The sequence below is a fragment of the Anolis carolinensis genome, chromosome 2, assembly GCF_035594765.1.
Source record: "Anolis carolinensis isolate JA03-04 chromosome 2, rAnoCar3.1.pri, whole genome shotgun sequence".
Taxonomy (NCBI): domain Eukaryota; kingdom Metazoa; phylum Chordata; class Lepidosauria; order Squamata; family Dactyloidae; genus Anolis; species Anolis carolinensis.
In genome coordinates, this window is record NC_085842.1 from 33,563,382 (window position 1) to 33,586,644 (window position 23,263).

At 40.3% G+C, this 23,263-nt stretch overlaps 1 protein-coding gene across 2 annotated transcripts in view; it reads left to right on the forward strand.

Moving 5' to 3' along the window:
• The window catches only part of cpne9 (copine family member 9), a 103,593-nt gene that overhangs the window by 60,005 nt on the left and 20,325 nt on the right, over window positions 1–23,263 (forward strand). Inside the window, exons 7-11 of one of the 2 annotated variants that reach the window (XM_003217913.4) lie at window positions 898–974; window positions 10,050–10,113; window positions 14,123–14,226; window positions 19,688–19,792; window positions 21,016–21,057. In XM_003217913.4, the coding sequence (XP_003217961.3) occupies window positions 898–974; window positions 10,050–10,113; window positions 14,123–14,226; window positions 19,688–19,792; window positions 21,016–21,057 (392 nt within the window). Of the gene's footprint in view, window positions 1–897; window positions 975–10,049; window positions 10,114–14,122; window positions 14,227–19,687; window positions 19,793–21,015; window positions 21,058–23,263 lie in introns of those variants that run through there. The other variant, XM_062973740.1, reaches the window with a different exon arrangement.

Genomic DNA, 23,263 nt, shown 5'->3' on the forward strand with positions numbered 1-23,263 from the left:
CTTCCTTCCCCCCCCCCCAACCACTTAATTGTGGGAGTGGAAGTCCAAAACACCTGGAGGGCCCAAGTTGGCCCATGCCTAATCTACAGTAAATAATAATAAAAAGGTTGAGAAAGGCTGCAGTAGAAATGGAACCAACAAGCCACTTTATGTCTCAGTCAAGAGAGAAAATGAAGTATAAATACTGAAGATGATGACGACAACGACGATTTTACCATTGTGCCATTGGTTTCAGGCAGCTGAAGGACTTGAGCTGCCCCCGTGGTTCACACAGAAAGCAAAACCAAGTATTACTTGGTTTGACCACATGTAACTGCTGTGAGGATGACAAAAGATGCCTGCTGTTGCAATCCAACAACTACAGCACACTGCAGTTGCAATGAATGGCAACATACAAAATCTTTGAATCCAGTTCTGCCAGTTGGGACAAATGTGTAGGGTTTTTTTTTTCATGTCAGGAGTGACTTGAGAAAATGTAAGTCGCTTCTGGTGTGAGAGAATTGGCTGTCTGCAAGGATGTTGCCTGGGGGCACCCAGATGTTTTGATGTTTTTACCATCCTCATATCCCCTCTCATGGACCTGAAGCTGATAGAGGGAGCTCATCCACACTCTCACCAAGTTGGATTTTCCTTTTTATAAAGTACAGCTGAAGCATCTTCTGCAGAAACGACCGTAAATGCTGCACAACACATTCATGTAAATGTCTAAAACAGTCACTAGGTAACATTCAGAAAGATTTTATTGTTTGCCCGTTTTGGGGGGACCCTATTTGGGATCAGGACCCACAGTTTAAGAAGAGGTGCCTAGATCAGTGTGGAGGGGTCTTAACTAATTTAATGAGGTCTCCATTTCCATATCCCAGTTGTTTCATCATCTTTTATTTTCGTTCCCTTCAGGACTTCCTAGGACAAGTTTACGTGGCACTGGGCGAAGTCATCGGCTCCCAAAGAGGTCGCCTGGAGCGGCCACTCGCGTGAGTCATGGGAGAGGCGGTCTCATGAAGCCTGCCTGGTGTTTCTACAGCAGGCCTGGGCAAACTTGGTCCCTCCAGGTGTTTTGGGCTTCAACTCTCACCATTCCTAACAGCCTCAGGCCCCTTCCGCTTAAGCGGCTGAGAGGGACATACATATTTTAACTACATGAAACTAGATAGTGGGTATAAAAAAAAGAAAAATAACACAAAAAGAGGAAACCGAACAAATGCCGCAAAAATTATATGGATACATATATGCTGCAATTAACATATTACCTCTACAATAACTACATTAAATTTAACAAAGAAGAGTTATATGCTACTTCCAAATTGCCCGATTGCAATTATAGATATAATAGTATGAACTCTTTCTCCTCTACAGTTTATCAAAAAGGAAACCTTTATAACACTAATACATATTTCTACTTCATTTCTTCCATAGATAGGCACAGCTACTGATTTTAACCAACGTCTAAGTTTAATTTCAAGCCCTATTTTCTTTCTGCGTGAACTCACTCATTAGATTCCATACTTTTTTAAAAAAAAGAAAAGGTTCATGGAGTGTCATTACCCTTTTCTCCCTACCAAGGGGGATTGCTATTGCTCTATGCTGCAGTAATTCTGCTGAAGCTCTGTGTCACTCACCTTAAGAGAATAGAAGGTCCAAGGGACCTTTATTTTATGTTGTGTCAAAAGCATTGCATAAATAAATAACTTTAAAACTGATAAAAAGGGATCACAAGTTGCTAAACAGTTTTAGACCAAAAATAGGCAACAGCGACTGCATTGTCTGTAGTTTTAAACAGTTCTTCCTTTGTGCATGAGGCAGGGCATTGTGGGCAAGCATACAGATGCTGAGTTGTTTGTTCTGCTCCACAGTTGCACAAGGTAGGGGATTCTTCTAGGTAGTGTCATTTTGCCAGGTTGTCTTTTGATCTGCCCACTCCACTTCTGCATCTGTTTGGGGACTTCCAAGTTGCCTATTCTTGGTTTGCCCCTGGAGGAAGACCCTCATGGGGGGCCATCCAGTTGGGATAGCCTGGTTTAGCTGCCCACAGGGATATTCTTGCTGTTGCTGGAGGAACATTCAGAGGAATGGTGGTTCTCATGAAACTTTTTCTTGATTTAAGTCTACTAGGAGGAGGCTGAGAGCCATACAGTGGGTGGCTTTCACTGTGTTCAACCTCATTTCTCTTGCAATTGGCAGCAACTTTCTGTTGCACATCAGAGGGGCAATGCCAGCTAGCTTATAGAGTCTATCATCACAGGTGTAAGTTTCAGACATCCTGTGATTATTCTACATGTCTCATTCAATGCTATTTTCACCTGCTTCATGTGGGCAGATTTATGTCAGACAGGGCAGGCATACTCAGCAGTTGAGTAAGACAAGGCCAGGGCTGATGTTCTTATTAGTTTTGGGTCTGCACCCCATGCACTATTAGTAAGTTTCTGCAGGATGTTATTGCGTGCAGTGCAGCTGCTTTGTGCTTGGTATTCGCACAGGGTTTCCTAAATGTTAGTGTTCAATTCAAGAAATGAGGAACAGTCATCCCTTTCTTGACCTGTCAGAAGTGAAGCACAACTTCTGTTCTTCTCAGTTCATCCCATGAACTCAAGAACTGAAAGACATAATCAAGACCGACAGAGATTGTGTATGTTGCACTTATGTCCATCTGTGCTTGAGTTCTTAGATCTTTCCTGTGCCTTAAATGGTCAATAGCTTTTAATGCTGAAAGAGGGGCAAAAATCCCATGAACATACATCCACAGTAGACAAGGAACCAGTCATAGAGATCACAAGGATTATCTAGTTCCGCCTCCTTCTTTGCAAGAATGAGTTCCCTAAAGATGGTCATCCAAACTCTGTTGGGGCTCAGATATACCCTCCTTTCCTTGTAGCACAGACAAGGTCAGTGGTTCTCAACCAGTGGGTCCCCAGGTGTTTTGGCCTACATCTCCCAGAAATCTCAGCCAGTTTACCAGCTGTTAGGATTTCTGGGAGTTGAAGGCCAAAATATCTGGGGACCCACAGGTTGAGAACCACTGGTCTAGAACTATAGACTCCTAAACCTGGAAAGGATCACAAGAAAAAGTTCCTGGTGGTAACAGTTGTTTGGCAGTGGAATAGGCTTTCATGGAATGTGGTGAAGTCTCCTTCTCTGGAGGCTTTTAAACAGTGTTGGATGGTCATCTATCAGGAGTACTTCGATTGTGTATTCCTGCATGGCAGAATGGAGTTGGACCAGATGGCTCCAGTGATCTCCTCAAATCTATGATTTTATAGAGTCATTTATCCAATTTCTAATTGAAGACCTGCAATAGAAAGTCTGTCATCTTCTGAGGCAGACTATTTCCTCCATCAAGTAGTACTTATGATGAAAAGGTTCTTTGTTTTTAGGTAAAATAATTACTCTTGTTATTTTTTATTCATTAGTTCTTGTAAGTTGAATCTGTTAGGATTTTCTGTTAAGAAAACTACCCAATAATAGCAGAGCATCCAAAATATGAAAAAGCAAGATACTTATAGTTAAGCATTCAGCTCACAGCAAGCAGAGCATGAAGTGCCATGTGGCTGTAATGGATTTAGAGCTTAGGAGGCAAACATGCAGAGTTCTGTCTTTAAAATTACAAAAGGTCCATTAACAAAAATAATAACTAAATTTCTTAATAGTAAAGAACTGGGCCCTAGTTACACTAAGTAACTCCATCTCTTCTTGGGTTCAAAAGAGAGGGGGAAATCTCCAAACACGACATCTCTCCTGACACGCAAGCAGAGAGAGATCTCAATACACACAGCACACAAAAAGATGTAAAAGCAGAAAGCTGAAAAGAAAGGCATACACCTGCAAAGTATCCATTCTATATAACCAATCAGAATGAGAGCAGAAACCGAAATGAGAGAAGAAATAGATATTCCGACTGTCATTCAGGAGACGGGGGGGGGGGGGGGGATTTTCCTCAGCCTATTCGAAACTCATTGAGGACTGGAGACTTGGGCAGTGTGGGGTTGATCTCCAACAGAATCCACTATCCTTTGGGCAAGTTCATGCATTGGCAGGATACACAGGAATACCAGGGCTGCATAGGATTTTTGCAGCATGGGATTTTCATCTCTAGACAGGATAGTGAAGGGGAAGGAAAGATCCATACGATTGATCTTCTTTTTAGAAGTGGTATAGGACTAACACAACTTCCACTGCATTCTGTCTGGCTCAGTCAGGAGATGGCTTTGCCTGTGCTCTGTCCTTCCCAAATGCAACTTGAAAAGCATTTCTTAATCAATTTTTACAGCTCATTTAGGAGCCAGATGTTTTCCCCAGTTGGGAAAGTCACAGAAGAATCAACATGAGGCTGAGAATCCAGGCATTATCTGTAACCACTTACCAGCAATAATAGTGGTTTATTCTTCCAAATGCCACATATCCTTTAGTTGAGATTTCTCTGTGTTAGGAAGTAGAGGAAGAGTAAAGTCTTCAGGATTAAAATTCTTTGTCACTCTCCTGTTGTGAACAATTGTGATTCTTACTTCCTTAAGCGATCCCTCATTTTCTGAGTATGATGGCCTTCCAATTGTAGTGTTTTGGGAGTAGATATGTAGGTCACTGTGGAGCCCTATTCTTGACCCGCATGTTCTTCCATCCACAGTGAGGACATGGGTTTCCGGGTGGCAGGCAGTCCTGGTCAGGGTTGGCTCGATGCACCTTCCTTTTGGCACGTTTCTCCCTTTCAACCTCCATTCATGCCTCTTCAACTTCCACAGCACTCCTGGTCACAGCTGACCTCCAGTTAGAGAGCTCAAGGACCAGGGCTTCCCAGTTCTCTGTGTCTATGCCACAGTTTTTAAGGTTAGCTTTAAGCCCATCTTTAAATCTCTTTTCCTGTTCACCAATATTCTGTTTTCCGTTCTTGAGTTGGAAGTGTAGTAACTTCTTTGGGAGATGGTGATCAGGCATTCGAACAACATGGCCAGTCCAGCAGAGTTGATGGCGTAGGAGCATCGTTTCAATGCTGGTGGTCTTTGCTTCTTCCAGCACGTTGACATTTGTCCGCCTGTGTTCCTAAGAAATTTGCAGGATTTTTCAGAGGCAACGTTCCAGGAGTTGAGTGTGACATCTGTAGATAGTCCACATTTCACAGGCGTATAGCAGGGCTGGGAAGACAATGGCTTTATAAACAAGCACCTTGGTATCCCTATGGATGTCCCGATCCTCAAACACTCTCTGCTTCATCGGAAAAATGCTGCACTCGCAGAGCTCATGTGATTCTGTGTCTGTATTTTTAATGATTATGTGAGCATTCCTGGATCCTAGCATTTGGATAAAGATAGAATGTATATTAATTAATCAATTAGTTGATGGAGCCCCCAATGGCGTAGTGGACTAAAGCCTCATGACTTGAAGGTTGGATTGCTGACCTGAAAGCTGCCAGGTTCGAATCCCCCCTGGGGAGAGTGCGGATGAGCTCCCTCTATCAGCTCCAGCTCCATGCAGGGACATGAGAGAAGCCTCCCACAAGGATGGTAAAACATCAAAAAACATCCGGGCGACCCTGGGTAATGTCCTTGCAGACGGCCAATTCTCTCACTCCAGAAGCGACTCAAGTTGCTCCTGCACGAAAAAAAAAATTAGTTGATAAAACATGATACATAATAAAACCAGAATCAGTTGAAATGCATAATCTACAAGCATGAGTGCTTCTAGACTAAAGTTTTCTTTGTGAAGTCACTCTGTGTAAATTCACAGGATTTAACAGTGGGTCCAGATGGCACGGTTCATCTGGAGCTTTGTGTGTTTTCCAACTGCTTCTCCTATCTTTTTCTTCCTCGTCCAATCAGTTATGGAGAGAAAAGATGGAATAGCTACACAGTGTATTGATTCGTGTGCCTGGGAGTCTCTGTCTGGAACAGAAGTTGGAATGTTATGTTTGAGCAACAGCTACAAGGATCCCTCAGCCAGCCATGGCTAATGCGCCACATTAGTAACTTTTCAAGTCTGGATTTAAAACAAGGAGTTTCTCACAATGCTAATGGGCCATGAATATGTTCAGGGTTTTTTTTTTTCAAATGCCAGTGGGGTTCTGTTGTCTTTACGGAATCAAGAATATTTGAGCAAACTTTGGCCCTTCAGGTGTTTTGGACTCCAGCTCCCACCATTCCTAACTGTCTCAGGCCCCTTCCTTTTCGCCCTCAGCCGCTTATATTTCTGATCATCATCATCATCATCATCATCATCATCATCATCATCATCATCATCTTTATTTGCATTCTGCCCTATCTCCCCAAGGGGAGATGGTCTTAGGAACCCCTTTGACAGAGAAGGCTGAAGATCTCTCCTCCTGTCATGGGGGTTTTGTGTGGGAAATTTGGCCCAATTCTATCGTTGGTGTGGTTTCCAAAGCCTGATTATTTATAAGGCAAATGAAGCATATTTAAAGACTGTTTAAAATGACTGTTTATTTCCTCTGTTCTCTGTGTGAATTCAGAGAGACTGCTGTATATATTGTTGCCCTGTTTGACCATTTGAACTGAAGTAAAGTTACTGTTACTTGTTACACAAACCTGAGTGACACTTTATTATACTACAGGGTTTATCTTGGCTCAGAAACTGTGGTAAAGCTTCCATTTATTTATATCTACAACCTCCAACAGGGTTCAGAATGCTCTTTGATTGTAGGTGAACTATAAATCCCATCAACTACAACTCCCAAATGTCAAGGTCTGTTTTTCCCAAACTCCACCAGTGTTTACATTTGGGCATATTGAATATTCGTCCTAAATTTAGTCCAGATCCATCATTGTTTGAATCCACAATGCTCTCTGGATGTAGGTGAACTACAACTCCAAAACTCAAGGTCAATGCCCACCAAACCTTTCCAGTATTTTCTGTTGGTCATGGGAGTTGTGTGTGCCAAGATTGGTTCAATTCCATCATTGGTGGAGTTCAGAATTCTCTTTGATTGTAGGTGAACTATAAGTCCCAACAACTACAACTCCCGAATGACAAAATCAACCCCCCTCCCAACACCACCAGTATTCAAATTTGGACGTATCAAGTATTTGTGCCAAATTTGGTCCAGTGAATGAAAATACATCCTGCATATCAGATATTTACATTATGATTCATAACAGTAGCAAAACAATAATGAAATAGCAACAACAATAATGTTATTGTTGGGGGGTCACCAAAACATGAGGAACTGTATTAAGGGGTCACGGCATTAGTAAGATTGACAACCACTGACCTATGGCATCCTAGGATTTTGTAGTTTGGTGAGGCACCAGAACTCTTTGGTAGAGAATACCAAAGACTGCAAGACTACAACTCCTTGTATTGCATTGCATTTAACCAGTTCGGTTAAAGAGATGTCAAACGACTTTAATTCTACAGTTTAGATGCACCTTTCTAGAAGGGAGCAAGAAAAGTGATAGTCACTAGTCATTGAATTTTGGTTTGTGATATGATAGGAGAGTCATTTCTTCAAGCTTTTCAGTCCTTCTTGCATAAACTTTTGCAAACTAAAAGCAGTGCTTTGAATTGGGCTCAGAAATGTCTGCATATTTAGTGCACACTGACCAGAATAGGTCTTATGTGTTCAGATGTTCTGGTTCCTGTCAACAGTTATGCTAATTGGTTTCCACATATGCTCTAGGTGTAGATGGCCAGGCCAACAGAAAGGTTTGAGTAGGAGGTGTTAATCTGAAGCTTTCCCCAGATGGAACCTGTTGGCTTGACCTAGGACTCTTTTGGCTTTGATACAAGGCTGTGCTTGAGCTTCCTCTTTTTTTCACCCAGGAGCAAGCAGAAAGTGTGTGTGTGGGTGAGTTCAGGGCCTCTCTGTGTGTGTCTTTTGCTTTCCACCACTAATTCTTCCTGACAGAGCATGCCTCCAAGTGCCACGGACCATTCCAAATGCCACTATGCTCCCACCACACTCATTACAGGCAATTGCCATGCTAGGAAGGAAATTAGGGACTGTTGCGGCCTGACACAACCATCAGGTCACTGTTCTCTCATCTCTGTTGTGCCCCCCCAAGCTCCCAAGTCAGTCCAAATGCAATGTACCATATATACTTGAGTATAAACCGACCTAAATATAAGCTGAGGCACCTAATTTTACCACGAAAGCTGGGAAAACTTACTGACTCGAGTATTAGCCAAGGGAGGGAAATGCAGTAGCTACTGGTAAATTTCAAAATAAAAATAGATACCAATAAAATTGCATTAATTGAGGCATCAGTAGGTTAAATGTTTTTGAATATTTACCACATTTCAAAGAAAAACAGTAAGCTAGCTCTGTAAGTGGAAAAGGAGGGTCAACAAAAACAATATGGTATCAACAATAACTTAACAATAATGATGATGATGATGATGATGATGATAATGATTAAAAACTTATTTATTATTTTTATTTTATTTGCAGCATTTATATCCCGCCCTTCTCACCCGAGGGACTCAGGGCGGCTTACACAATTGGCAGCAATTTGATGCCGACAACATAGAATCATAACAATATATAAAATCCATTAAGAACAATTAAATACAATATAAAATATAAGACATATGGTTAAATCCGTTCATCCAAGATCCTCATGCTTTATCCATAACTTCATTTGTATCCAGCCCTATCTCCCTATAGGGACTCAGGCCAGCTTCCAACACAGTAACAGGCAAACATTCAATGCCTATACAAACAATGCAGAGCTAGATATAGATCTATGATATATACTAATTTCACATATGCCTTTCCCCCTGAAACATTTGCAAATCCTCTCTATATATGCATTTCCCTCCTGAAATACTTGCAAGCCCTATATATCTGTTTATATCTATCTAGACATCTCTCTCTATATATGTGTGTGTGTATGTATTTCCCCTGCAATATTTGCAAGCGATATATATATATATATATATATATATATATATATATTCATATATACACACACACACACACATATATATATTCATATCCATCTAGACATGTCTATATTTATGTGTGCATTTCCCCCTATATATCTATATTCATATATAGCTATCTAGATATCTCTCTATATATACAGATATATATATATATATATATATATATATATATATATATATATATATAGGATTTGCAAAAACTTGCAAACATGTGAGGGGAAGATTCATATATAAAAATAATGTATACATATAGATGCAGATATACAGGTACATGAAAATCTCTGGATATCTATATGTATATAGGATTTGCAAAGATCTGCAAACATATGAGGGGGAAATTCATATATAAAATTAATTAATTTAGATAGATAGATAGATAGACAGATTGATGTTTTGCATAAACTTGAGGAAAAACATGCATATATAGAAACATATTTATAAATCTATAGAGTTTGCAAAGGCCAGAGAACACTTCCAAGGGAACAAAAATGCACATATAAAGTTAATACATTTAGATATACACACAAAAAGCCAGGACATTGGCTGAGTGTGAAAGAGAGCCATACAAACAAGGAGTTCTGGAAAAGAAAACACACTGTTAAGGGAGGTAAGAAAAGAGAGAAATATATCATATATTGCAAGCAATGGCCTCCAGGCTACGCTATCCGGCCTTGACCCCATTATAACCTGAGGGAGGCTTTTTCAGCTCAAAAAAAGGGGCTGAAAACTTATCTTATCTTTGAATATATACAGTAATTGGCACTCGATGTTTCTCAATGTATTTGAATGGTTTCTAGCAGAGATCAATGCTAGCCAAGCCAGATTAAGACAGCTGGGACTCTGGAAGAACTCTGTAAACAGTGTCTTTCTCTTTCTCAACCTGTATGATCTATTCTAGAAATGACAGGACCAAGAATATATAACTGCAGATGACAAAAGCAGCAGTAGCAGCACCACAAAAATTATCACGTGTTACCCTAGTAAAAATAGCAGTCTGTTCCCACTCAGGTACTCAAGTAACACAGAAAATATAACTAGCTTGGGGATTCTAGAAGTTACAGTCCAAAAGGTAACTTTTTTGAGCTCTGGTCTGGAGAATAGCTTTGAAGTAACACTAAACTTTTCTCCCTCCCTCTCTCTCCCTCCCTCTCTCTCTTTAGAGGAGTTCCAGGGAAAAAATGTGGCAGTATTTTGTTATCTGCTGAAGAGCTCAGCAATTGTCGGGTGAGTTGTCCATTTTCCTCTTGTGGGACCATCCCTAATGGGTGTTGTGAAAAGAAACCACACATAAACAGGGATGGGAATATGTGTGACCCCTCATGTTGTTGGATTTCATTTCCCATCAGTCACAATATTGGCAAGTCTGGCAATTTATTATCCTTTTGTTTTTTCCTGCTGCTTTTTCTGTTTGCTTTATTTTTCACAAAAATAAAAAAAACTTTATGAGCTAGGATTGTCAGAGTGTACCAGGACCTAAATACCCTAAAGGCACCAGATGCCATCTTATCTTGAAAGCTAAGCAGGGCCAATGGGAGATCATCAAGAGCTATAACAACAACAACAACACTTCATTTATATTCCTCTCTATCTCCACGAGTGTATTCAGAGCAGATTACAACATACACAGATAGGCCTTTTAATACAGTGAAGTAACAATGACATACAAATACAACGAACAAAGGGATAGGGTTCCTCTTTCATCTCCGGCTATCTGGAGGCAGTGCTCAACTCTGGCCATGGGGAGGAGCTCTTGTTCCATTCCCAAGCCAAGGAGCCTGTTGTCCAGAGACACCTCCTGGTTGTGTTGCCGGCATGACTGCATGGGTGCCTTTATTACCTTCTCCCCAATGCGGTACCAATTAATCTACTCACATTTGCATGTTTTTGAACTGCTATGTTGGCTGGAGCTAGGGCTGAAAACAGGAGGTCACCCCAACCCGCAACTTCGAACTGCTAACTTATAGGTCAGCAGATTCAACAGTTCAAAGGTTTAAGCTGTTGTCGGGATCTAAATACCCTAAAGCAGTGGTTCTCAACTTGGAGTCCCCAGATGTTTTTTGACCTTCAACTCCCAGAAATCCTAACAGCTGGTAAACTGGCTGGGATTTCTGGGAGTTATAGGCCAAAACACCTGAGAACCACTGCTCTAAAAGGCACCAGATCCCATATTGTCTTGAAAGATAAGCAGGGCTAGATCTGTTAAGTGCTTGGGTGGGAGATCACTAAGTGCTATAAGCAAGATTTCTCAGGAAGGAACTGGCAAAACCAATTCTGAGTATTCCTTGCCTAAGAAAAACCAGTAAAGTGCTTGGAGTCCCAGAGGTCCATATGGGACCTGAAGGAACGTACACACTTAGCTAGAGTTCTAAAATTTCCCTTTCCTGGGAGACACTGCATTCATAAGAAGTAGAAAATAGTACTGTATTTCCACTTGGAATTAGATTGGAAAACAAGCCTCCAGAACCAAGGGCAGTTGTTATTGCCTTTTGTTCTTGCTATTGCTCTTCAGAATAATTTTCTTAAAATTGCTGATCGTTTCCCACAATTTCCTCTGAAATGTTTGTTTGTTAATCAAAGGTCAACTGCGGTAGCACAATGGGTTAAACCCTTATGCTGGCTGAACTGCTGACCTGAAGGTTGGTGGTTCAAATCCTTGAGACGGGGTGAGCTCCCGTCTGTCAGCCCTAGCTTCCCATGCGGGGACATGAGAGAAACCTTCCAGCAGGATGGTAATACATCCGGGTGTCCCCTGGGCAACATCTTTGTAGACGGCCTATTCTCTCACACCAGAAGCAACTTGCAGTATGTTTACTTCTGACACGACAAAAAAAAAACTTCAGCAATATATGAGTAACCAAATGTATGAGAATGTACTATGTTCCAATAAAATTTCAAATTTAAATTGCACTAACTTGAGTGGATTGCTAATGGATTGCCATAAAACTATGAAAGTTCTATTTCTGAACAACGATGTTAATTCTCAGATGTGCAGGCAGTGATCCTAAGAAGTTCATCAGGTCTGCTGGGAGATGGCTTGAGAGCCATATGCAGCACTCTCTTGAGTTCTTTGGAGTGTATAATAATGCAAATGAATCAAATATGGCAGTTTTGTATACGGAGCACATTCAGGTCAATGCACTTTTTATTTTCACTAAATGGAGTCTCTAGAGAACATATGGAAAGAAGGAGTTTGTTGTTCCCCAGAAAAGTTTCTTATTTGGACTTTTAACTCCCATGAGGGAACCCCCGTTAGCGCAGCTGATTAAACCACTGAACTGCTGAACTTGCTGACTGAAAGGTCAGCGGTTTGAATCCAGGGAGTGGGGTGAGCTCCTGCTGTTAGCCCCAGCTTCTGCAATCTAGCAGTTCGAAAACTTGCAAATGTGAGTAGATCAATAGGTACCGCTCCAGCAGGAAGGTAACAGAGCTCCATGCAGTTATGCCAGACAACGGTAGCTCTTCAGCTTAGAAATGGAGATGAGCACCAACTCCCAGAGTCAGACACGACTAGACTTAACGTCAGGGGAAACCTTTACCTTTACCTAACTCCCATGATCTTGTATCCCTGTTTGCCACGTGGCTAAAGGAATTGTTGGAGTTGTAGGGGGAAAAGACTAACATCAAAAAAAATATTTCCTTCCTGAGGGGGAAAAGGAAGGGGCCTGAGGCGGGAGTTGAAGTCCAAAACACCCGGAGGGCCCAAGTTTGCCCATATCTACTCTAGACTCTCAAAGCCTGAGCCAAGCAACAATGAAAGAACGGCTGGGACAAAAACAAAGCCTCAAATAAATCTCAAAAGCAAAGCCTCAAATAAATCATGTGTGAATGTGATCATCAAATTAGCCTCATCCAGGGATTCTCCAATTCAGTAGTGGCTTAGACATGCTATAGCCTGGAAATAAACATATTATGAGATTGATTTACCATCGAAGTAGAAAGCCTTGAGTGCTTTGAATCAATACAAATCATTTATATTTATGAGGGTTAAAGTAGGCTGGCCACTCTTTTCTTTAGGTAATCTCTTTCAAGGTGACATGACAAGCAGGTACATCCCTGTTTCCTCCATGTTTGGAACAGCTTGATCTTTGGAGTTATCACTTAGTTTGATTCCTTTTTGATAAGAGAATTCCAAAGTGCCCAGTTACCTATCCATAAATTCAATGGAGAATATATGAAATATAAGAGAAAGAACAAATGACAGACTTGTTCATCCCCAACAAACACAAAGTTGGGTTGCTGTGAGTTTTCCAGGCTGTATGGCCATGTTCCAGAAGCATTCTGTCCTGACATTTCACCCATACCTATGGCAGGCATCTTCAGAAGTTGTGAGGTCTGTTAGAAACTAGACAAGTGGGGTTTATATATCTGTGGAAGGTCCAGGGTGGGAAAAAGAACTCTTGTCCATTTGAGGCAAGTGTGAATGTTGCAATTGATCAGCTTGATTATCATTTAATGGTCTTGCAGCTTCAAAGCCTGTCTGCTTACTGTCTGGGGGAATACTTTCTTAAGAGTGTTAGCTGGTCCTGATTTTTCTGGAATTCCATTTTTCTGAGTGTTGTTCTTTATTGACTGTCCTGATGTGGACAATTTCAACAGAAAGGAGGAAACCATGAAAATGAACAAAATCTGGCTACCAGTATTTTAAAAAATCTCTAAAATCAGGTCAGGAAATAAAGAACAACACTCATAAAACAGCGGAATTCCAGACAGGAAACAATGAGGGCCAAATAACACCTCCCCCAGGCAGGAAGCAGGCAGGCTTTGGAGCTGCAAGGCTATTCAATGCTAATCAAGCTGGACAATTACAACATTCACACTTGCCTCCAACACACAACAGTTTTTTTTCTCCCATCCGTGGACATTCCACGGATACATAAACCCACTTGCCTAATTTCCAACAGACCTCACAACCTCTAAGGATGCCTGCCATAGATGTGGGCAAAGCGTCAGGAGAGAATGCTTCTGGAACATGGCCATGCAGCCCAGAAAACTCACAGCAACCCAATGACAGACTTGTTCATCCCACCGCAGCAGACACAAATTTCTTCTTGATATCCTCCCTGCCTGCTGCCTTTATTTATTTATTTATTACATTTATATACTACTTTATTTCTCACATACGGTTATTAATCCTCTTCTTGCAAGTGCCTTCAGCCTCCCTCCTGTACCTCTGATTTTTACTGGTGTCTTTGTCACACCTTTGCCTTGCTCTGATGTGAACTTTCTCTTCCAGGACATTGTCACCATGCAGCTGTGTGCCAACAAGCTCGACAAGAAGGATTTCTTTGGCAAATCCGACCCCTTCCTTGTTTTCTACCGCAGCAACGAGGATGGCACGTACGCAAGAGATACCCCTTTTGAGGCCCTGGCACCCAGTTAACCAGGCATATGTGTACTCTCCCATGCCATGTGGCTACCTTGAAAGTGTCTTGCCTTTCAGAGAGAGTTTTAGGAAGTTGTTTCCATAAGGATCAGTGGGTTTATCTTGTTTCCGCGATAGCTTTTTTCACTGTCTTATGTTTAAAGAGCATTGGAGATCGTGCTGAAATGGATCTAACATATAGACCACATTTTTTTACATATCTATTATGAGATGGGGTCATGTGTTCATTGTAAGCAAAATGCTGGTGTTTTAATGCATCCCTGGTACTCCATCATCTCCAGAGAGATTGTTTGTCATTTTGTGTTGTACCAATGAGGAGCAGTGATTGTCTAAACGAGGGCCCCTCAAAGTATAGCTTGCCAGTCATTTCTAGCCTGCCAAAGTGATTTACCCACCTGCCCTCCCATAGCCATTACCCCCCCCCCCTTGCCCAAGTATTTCTTCCTCAACACCCAGATCCTTTTCCCCTTGCCTTCCTTGCTTCCAAAATCCTATTTCCCTCCCACTGCTTAGGGGGTGCTTTGGGTTGTGCTTTTCTTGCATGGCAGAAGGGAGTTGAAATGGAAGGCCCCTGGGGTTTCTGCTATTATTATTATTATTATTATTATTATTATTATTATTATTATTACACAGCAAACAAGATAGATATGCTGGATTTCGTTTCATAAAATCACAAGTCGAACACTTCCCAAGGGTTATTATTATTATTATTATTATTGTTATTATTATTATTTGATACACAACAAGATTAGTACACAGCAAACAAGATCACTATACTGGCTGTTGTATTGGATCTGCACGCATGTATTGGCAAATAATGTGTGCAGATCCAAGTAGGGTGGCCTTTGCAGCTGACAGACGATAATTTTGTCAGTGCCAATGGTTTTCAAGTGCTGTCCAAGGTCTTTAGGCATTGTACCCAGTGTGCCGATCACTACTGGGACCACTTTGACTGGCTTGTGCCAGAGTCTTTGCAGTTCGTTCTTTAAATCCTGGTATCATGTCAGCTTTTCTCATTGTTTCTCGTCAATTCTGCTGTCGCCTGGGATTGCAACATCCACAAGCCATACTTTGTTTTTTTCCACGATCGTGAGGTCAGGAGTATTATGCTCCAATACTCTGTCAGCCTGAATTCAGAAGTCCCAGAGTAGTTTGATGTGTTTATTTTGTGTAACTTTTTTGGGTTTGTGATCCCACCAGTTCTTTGTCACAGGCACATGTTCCAATTGATCAGATGATGATGATGATGATGATGATGATGATGATGATGATGATATTACAAAGGCTGGATAGCCATCTCTAGGGGATGTTTGTGATGTGTTTTGTCTGCATGGCAGAAGGGGGTTTGGCTGGCCGGCCCCTGGGGCTGCTTCTATTACTATTATTATTATGACTACTACTGTTACTACAGAGGCTGGATGGCCATCTGTGGGGGGTGTTTTTATTGTGGTTTTCCTCTATGGAAGAAGGGGGTTGGACTGGATGGCCCCTGGGGTCTTCCACTGAAATATGGTTAAGTTTATGTTGGTTAAAATTGTTCTTCATTTTAAATATTGTATTGTTCTTTTTATTTTCTTTTTTTGCACTACAAACGAGATATGTGCAGTGTGCACAGGAATTCGTTCATGTTTTTTTCAGATCATAGTCCAGCTCTCCAACAGTCTGAGGGATCACTGGTCTAAACCCAAGCCAGGGTAAAATAGGTTCAATAATGAAAGGCTCCAGTTTGTGTTTGTCCTTATGGCTACAAAGAGCTTTCCATCCCTCCTCAACAAATTGCAAAAGGGCCAAAAAAAATCCATGCAGGTTATAATGGAGATTGGAATCTACATAAATATTACATGCTTTTAATGTATGGGGAAGGCAAATGTGGGAAGAAGAGGACCTCATAATGCACACATCCCAGAGACCCTGGAGAACTGCACCCCTGAGGAACCTGCTGCTAAAAGATACTTTTGTTTTACTCCAATGCTCTCTGGGGGCATAGGCACACTTTCCCCATGTTTTGGGAATCTGGGCCATGTTATGCCAGTGAAAGGACTTTTTAACAATGGGAAATGACTGGAAGTCATTTCTTTATTATACTGTCTTTTAAAAGCCCTTTTTAATTATTATTATTATTATTATTATTATTATTATTATTATTATTATTATTATTATTATTATTTATACCCCACCCCCTTCTCCCCGAAGGGACTCGGGATGGCTTACAACAAGTAACAAATATAAAAATAGTATAGCAAAAATACAAAACGGTAATAAACAATAAGCAATTATCAACTTAAAGGTAAAGGTTTTCCCCTGACATTAAGTCTAGTCATGTCCAACTTTGGTGGTTGGTGTTCATCTCCATTTCTATGCCAAAAAGCTGGCGTTATCCGTAGACACCTCCAAGGTCATGTGGCCAGGATGACTGTATGGAGGGCTGTTACCTTCCCGCTGGAGCAGTACCTATTGATCTACTCGCATTTGCATGCTAGGTTGGCAGAAGCTGGGGCTAACAGCAGGAGCTCACCCCGCTCCCTGTATTCCAACCACCAACCTTTTGGTCAGCAAGTTCAACAGCTCAGCGGTTTAACCCACTGCGCCACCGGGAGCTCAGTTATCAACTTAGTACAATTAAAAGCTATTTGCCCTTTAAAACAATCTAGATATATATCACCATTTAAATCAGTCCTGTCCAATAAATAGCCAGGTTTTTAGCATCTTTGAAAAAATTAACAGTGGGTCTCTTCCACCTAAAATGACTGGAGGCGGGTGGTGGTGAAAAACATGTCGAAAAGTGTCCCTAAGTTCACCAGGGGACATAAACATGCCCACACAAATGAGGTGTAGAAAGAAAACATCTAGAGAGTTGTAACAAAATTAGCTTTGCTGACATGCTCCCTTGTACTCTGACATGACTCATAGTGGATCTAAGGCAGGGGTCCTCAAACTTTTTAAGCCGAGGGCCGGTCTACAATCCTTCAGACTGTTGAGGGGCCGGATTATCATTTGAAAAAAAAATACAAACAAATCCGATGCACACTGCACATGTCTTATTTGTAGTGCAAAAACAACAACAACAAGAAAATGAAAGAACAATACAATATTTAAAAATAAACATAATTTCAACCAACATACATTTATCAGGATTTCAATGGGAAGTGTGCTCCTGCTTCTGGCCAATGAGATAGTCAAGTTAATTAGGGTTGTTGTTGTTGTTGTTGTTGTTGTTGTTGTGTGCCTTCAAGTCATTTCAGACTTTGGGCGAGCCTAAATCTAAAATGTATTTATTTATTATTTATTTATTTACTGCATTTATTTACTACATTTGTATCACACCCTTCTCACCCCAAAGAGGGCTCAGAGTGGCTTACAAATTATATGTACATACAATATGTTATATTATTAGCATAGAACAATATTAGCATTATATATTACTTTATGGAACTATACCACTATACTGTAATATTATTAGTAATATTATATGTAATATAGAATATATAATTAATATTATTATATGGTATTATTATTAGTGTTATATTGTATTACATTGTAATATTATTATCAATATTATATGTACATACAATATGTTATATTATTAGCATAGCACAATATTAGCATTATATATTACTTTATGGAACTATACCACTATACTGTAATATTATTAGTAATATTATATGTAATATAGAATATATAATTAATATTATTATATGGTATTATTATTAGTGTTATATTGTATTACATTGTAATATTATTATCAATATTATATGTACATACAATATGTTATATTATTAGCATAGCACAATATTAGCATTATATATTACTATATTGAACTATACCACTATACTGTAATATTATTAGTAATATTATATGTCATATAGAATATATAATTAATATTATTATATGGTATTATTATTATTAGTGTTATATTGTATTACATTGGAATATTATTATCAATATTATATGTACATACAATATGTTATATTTTTAGCATAGCACAATATTAGCATTATATATTACTTTATGGAACTATACCACTATACTGTAATATTATTAGTAATATTATATGTCATATAGAATATATAATTAATATTATTATATGGTATTATTATTAGTGTTATATTGTATTACATTATAATATTATTATCAATATTATATGTATATACAACATATTATATTATAAAACTGAGGGCGGGGGCCAGGTAAATGACCTCGGAGGGCCGCATCCGGCCCCCGGGCCTTAGTTTGGGGACCCCTGATCTAAGGCCTTGGACCTAATCCAAAGGAGTCTGATGACATCTGGTCCACAGAACCTCTTAGGCCATCTTTTCCCAAAACAGTCTCTGCCTACTGCAGGATGGGTTGGAAAGAAGAATCCCCCTTTTAGCTTGTTCTCTGCTAGCATTTGCAAGGATCCATTAAAAGTAATTTGTCTCCCCTTATCCCTGTGCTCATCACAAAGAAAAAAAAGATGAACAGAATTGGCCATTCTAGAATCAGGATCCCCTTCGTGGCGCAGCGGATTAAACTGCTGAGCTGCTGAACTTACTGACTGAAAAGTTTGCAGTTTGAATCTGGGGAGCGGGGTGAGCTCCTGCTGTTAGTCCCAGCTTCTGCCAACCTAGCAGTTCGAAAACATGCAAATGTAAGTAGATCAATAGGTACCGCTCTGGCGGGAAGGTAACTGCCCTCCATGCAGTCATGCCGGCCACATGATCTAGGAGGCATCTACAGACAATGCCGACTCTTCAGCTTAGAAATGGAGATGAGCACCAACCCTCAGAGTCGGACATGTCTGGATTTAATGTCAGGGGAAAACCTTTACCTTAAATCAGTAGCATCTGAGGACGTCAACTTAGTCTGTGAAAGTTTTTGCTACCAACATATGCAAAGATCCCTTTGCATACTGATGTGTCAGACTGACACAAATATGCCTCTGAACTATCAGTCTTTGTTTGCAATCTGGTTAGCTAGAAGTTGCCATGTCCCTCTTAGATCAAAGGTGGGGACTGTGTAGCCATCCAGATGTTGTTGGACAGCAGCTCTCAGCAGCCCTGCCCAGCATGGCCAATGGTAAGGAATGCTGGGAATTTCAATTCAACAACAACCAGAAGTCTAGATGGGTCCAATCTCTGCTGTAGATCAGGAGTTATCAAATCAGCATCCTCATGTTTTAATTGCGGCAACTCTTAGAATTCCTACCCATTTACTATATGGTTTGAAGCTTCTGGGAGTGGAAGTCAAGGCAAATTTGAGGTTACAAGTTTAATAACCACTACAAGGAACAATTCTATGATAGATCTTAGCTCTAAGCATCAATGTGCTTTCCTGTCCCTTATTGTACTTCCAGTCTACCCACACCAGACAGCCGTTCCTTTTTCTCTCTCTGTTTGTGCAGCAGCCTTTGCCATGATCCCTCTCTGTTTCCAGGTTCACCATTTGTCACAAAACAGAGGTAGTGAAAAACAACCTGAACCCAGTATGGCAGCCCTTCTCCATTCCTGTGCGTGCCCTGTGCAATGGAGACTATGACAGGTGAGTGTCGATATGCCCTTGAGGCTTGGGTACAAAGGTTACAAGTCATGGTGCCAGTACACAAAGCATGTGAGAAGATTTGAGTTTTTGGGAGATACATCCTTTCTCACTCACAAGTTCATTCACTTTCATATTAAGTCACTTATTAGCAAGAGATTTGGAAAATGGCAGTCCTCTGACCATTGGTAACATTTGGAGTGAAGGCAGTCATTCTTGTTCAGTGCTATCATGTTCCAAGTTACCCTATCATCAACAGCCCTGTTCAGGTCTTGCTGTGATGGCTACAGCTTAAACTCAGGGGGAATGGAGTAAGACTGCAAGCGATGGATGCAAGAGGTCATTGCCAGTGTCGTGCCTCTTGCTTGCCTGCCTGCTATTATGGACACCAGTAAGATATTGGTATTCTGTGTTGTCAAAGGCTTTCATGGCCGGAATCACTGAGTTGCTGTGAGTTTTCTAGACTGTATGACCATGTCCCAGAAGCACTCTCTCTTGACTTTTTGCCCACATCTATGGCAGGCATCCTCAGAAGTTGAGAGGTCTGTTGGAAAACTATGCAAGTGGGGTTTATGTATCTGTGAAAGATCCAAGGCGGGAGAAGAACTCTTGTCTGCTTGAGGCAAGTGTGAATGGTGCAACTACCTAGCTTGATTAGCATTGAAGGGCCTTGCAGCTTCAAAGTCTGGCTGCTTCTTGCCTGGGGGAATTCTTTGTTGGAAGGTGTTAGCTGGCCCTGATCCTTTCATGTCTGGAATTCCTCTGTTTTCTGAGTAGTATTCTTTATTTACTGTCCTGATTTTAGAGTTTTGATACTGGTAGCCAGATTTTGTTCATTGTCGTACTTTCCTCCTTTCTATTGAAATGGTCCACATGCTTGTGGATTGCAATGGCTTCTCTGTGTAGTCTCACATGGTTGTTGGATTGGTCCAGCATTTCTGTGTTCTCAAATAATATGCTGTGTCCAGATTGGTTCCTCAAGTGCTCTGCTATGGCTGACTTCTCTGGTCGAATTAGTCTGCAGTGCCTTTCATGTTCCTTGATTTGTTTTTGGGCAATACTGCGCTTAGTATTCTTATGGAGCAGCAGAGTGCAAGGGCATGGAGACAGTGATGGACATAAACTTTATCAAACCCGTTGTACTTCATTCTCTTCAGTCATTGGAATTAAATGGAACATGCTAAAGGAACATTCTCTCACACCTTTTTAAAAATCTTCTATTCCAGAACTGTGAAAATTGATGTCTACGACTGGGACCGGGATGGCAGGTGAGATAATAGGTCTGATTTATCTAAAACTTGGGGAAAACAATCTGTATCACCCTGGAGTGCTTTGGCATACACAGTCTGTCTTTCTATGAAGTGTAAACATTTGGCAAAGTTGAACTGTAAATTCCAGAATCCACCAACTAGCATGGTCAGTGACAATGCCAGATGGGAAATTCAGGAACTTGTCTAAATTCTTCTTGTCGGTATTGTCTAAAAAATTAACTCTGGCTAAATCCCACCCACCCACCCACCCCCATTTCAGTCAATAAAGGCACTTCCCCTACAATTGACCTGTAATTGCTCTTTCAACAGTGTTACTAGCAAATTAAGAAAAAAAAAGTATAGATTAGTTTTTATCATTGTCTGTGTAGTACGTGTCTAATAGTGCAATTCTGCCTGGTTGTAGTAGTTAGGATGATTGTTTTAGATTGAGTTCTATCAATTGTTATTGTTCAGTTTTTTATATTAAATAAAAACATTTGATGTGTTTTTTTCTATATTATCTTTTTGCTTTGTGTAATTTGTTTCTCTGTATATGTTCATATTTGTTTGTAGGTTTGTTTTCTCAAATAAAATTAATATAGTAATGAATTAATTAAGATTTCTGGGATTGATTTCATATACTGTATTTACTCGAATTTAATGCTCACCTTTTTTTTTTTACTAAATTGCCCTTCCAAAATTAGAGTGTGCATTGTGCATAAGATTCGCGTATGGTAATCTTACTGCTAAACCAAAGCCAAAAGGAAAGCTGTTTCAGGAGCACTTGGAGCTCCTATTTGAGGGACCTTATCTCTAACTTAACTGCCATGGCTCAATGTTATGCAATGCTGAGATTTGTAGTTTGGTGAGGTATCAGCATTCTTCTGCAGCCCCCATGATCCCAAACTACAGCCCTCACGACGACCCCATAGAACTGAGCCACGGCAATTAAAGTGCATTCATTCTGCAGCATAGATGCATCCCAGGGTTTTCTTTTCCATTACTAAAAGGTTTGGTGTTATAACACCTTTGTTTTTAAAGAAGGAATTATAAGCATGCAGCCACTATAATGCACACCTTTTTTTGGCCAAATTACAAAGAGTGCACTTTTTGCTGCTGCACATTATATTCTCCAGCAAATGTTTTTTTTTTAGTTTCAGGGTTTTAAAAACTGAGGTGCGCATTAGATTCAATGGTGCATTAGACTCGAGAAAACATAAGTTTGTGTTACTCAACTCCAAGCAATGCCTATTTGCCTTTGGGTGCAGGAAAAAATACAACTTTTGTTTAAATTGAACTGTACTTTTTTCTATATGAAAGGCAGTCTGCCCAGTGGATGGCATAAGGTAATACATGTTAATTTTGAGTGTCCCTCTCTCTCGGTACAGGAAGTTACATCATCTGAAAGAGGATTATGCTAAACTGGTGTGCTAGGTTTTTCTACAAGGCTGTGATTTTTTTTTTAAACTGATATGCACACACAAATGCAGACATGCACTCACAGACCGAGGGGGGAAGAAATCTATTATATTATAGAATGTATGATGGAATATAGACCAGGCATGGACAAACTTGGGTCCTCCAGTTTTTTTGGACTCCAACTCCCACAGTTCCTAACAGCCTACCAGCTGTTAGGAATTGTGGGAGTTGAGGTCCAAAACACCTGAAATGGCCCAAGTTTGCCCATGCCTGATATAGACTGATAAATAAAATGCTAACAACAATAGTATTCATTCAGTCACCAAAACTCTTTCTGAAAATTAAACAGGAATACTTTGGTTTGAGTATTGGAGCAGGACTTTGAAAGACTAATATTATTCAGATCTCCATTTGGCTATGGGAAACCACTGGATCGTCTTGGGCACTCTCAGAGTGTTTCAGAGAAAGGCAGTGGAAAATACTTTATTAATAAATCCTTCTAAGAAAACCTTTTAAAAGAATCACCAGAAGTCGGAGCTGACTTGAAGGTACATAATAACAAGAATATATTATCACATCAGTGTCAGGACTTGGTTTCCTTTTCTTTGTGAAAAGAAAGGGATGCTTTTCCATGGCTTCAAAATTACCCTATTTACTTTAATCTAATGTTCACTTTTGGCTAAATTACCTGCCCAAAATTAGGGTGTGTGTTAGATTTGCATAATATGGTAATCTTAGTGCTGAGCCAAAGTAAAAGAGGTTGGTGCTTTAGAAGCACCTGAGCTCCTATTTGGGGGATGTCATT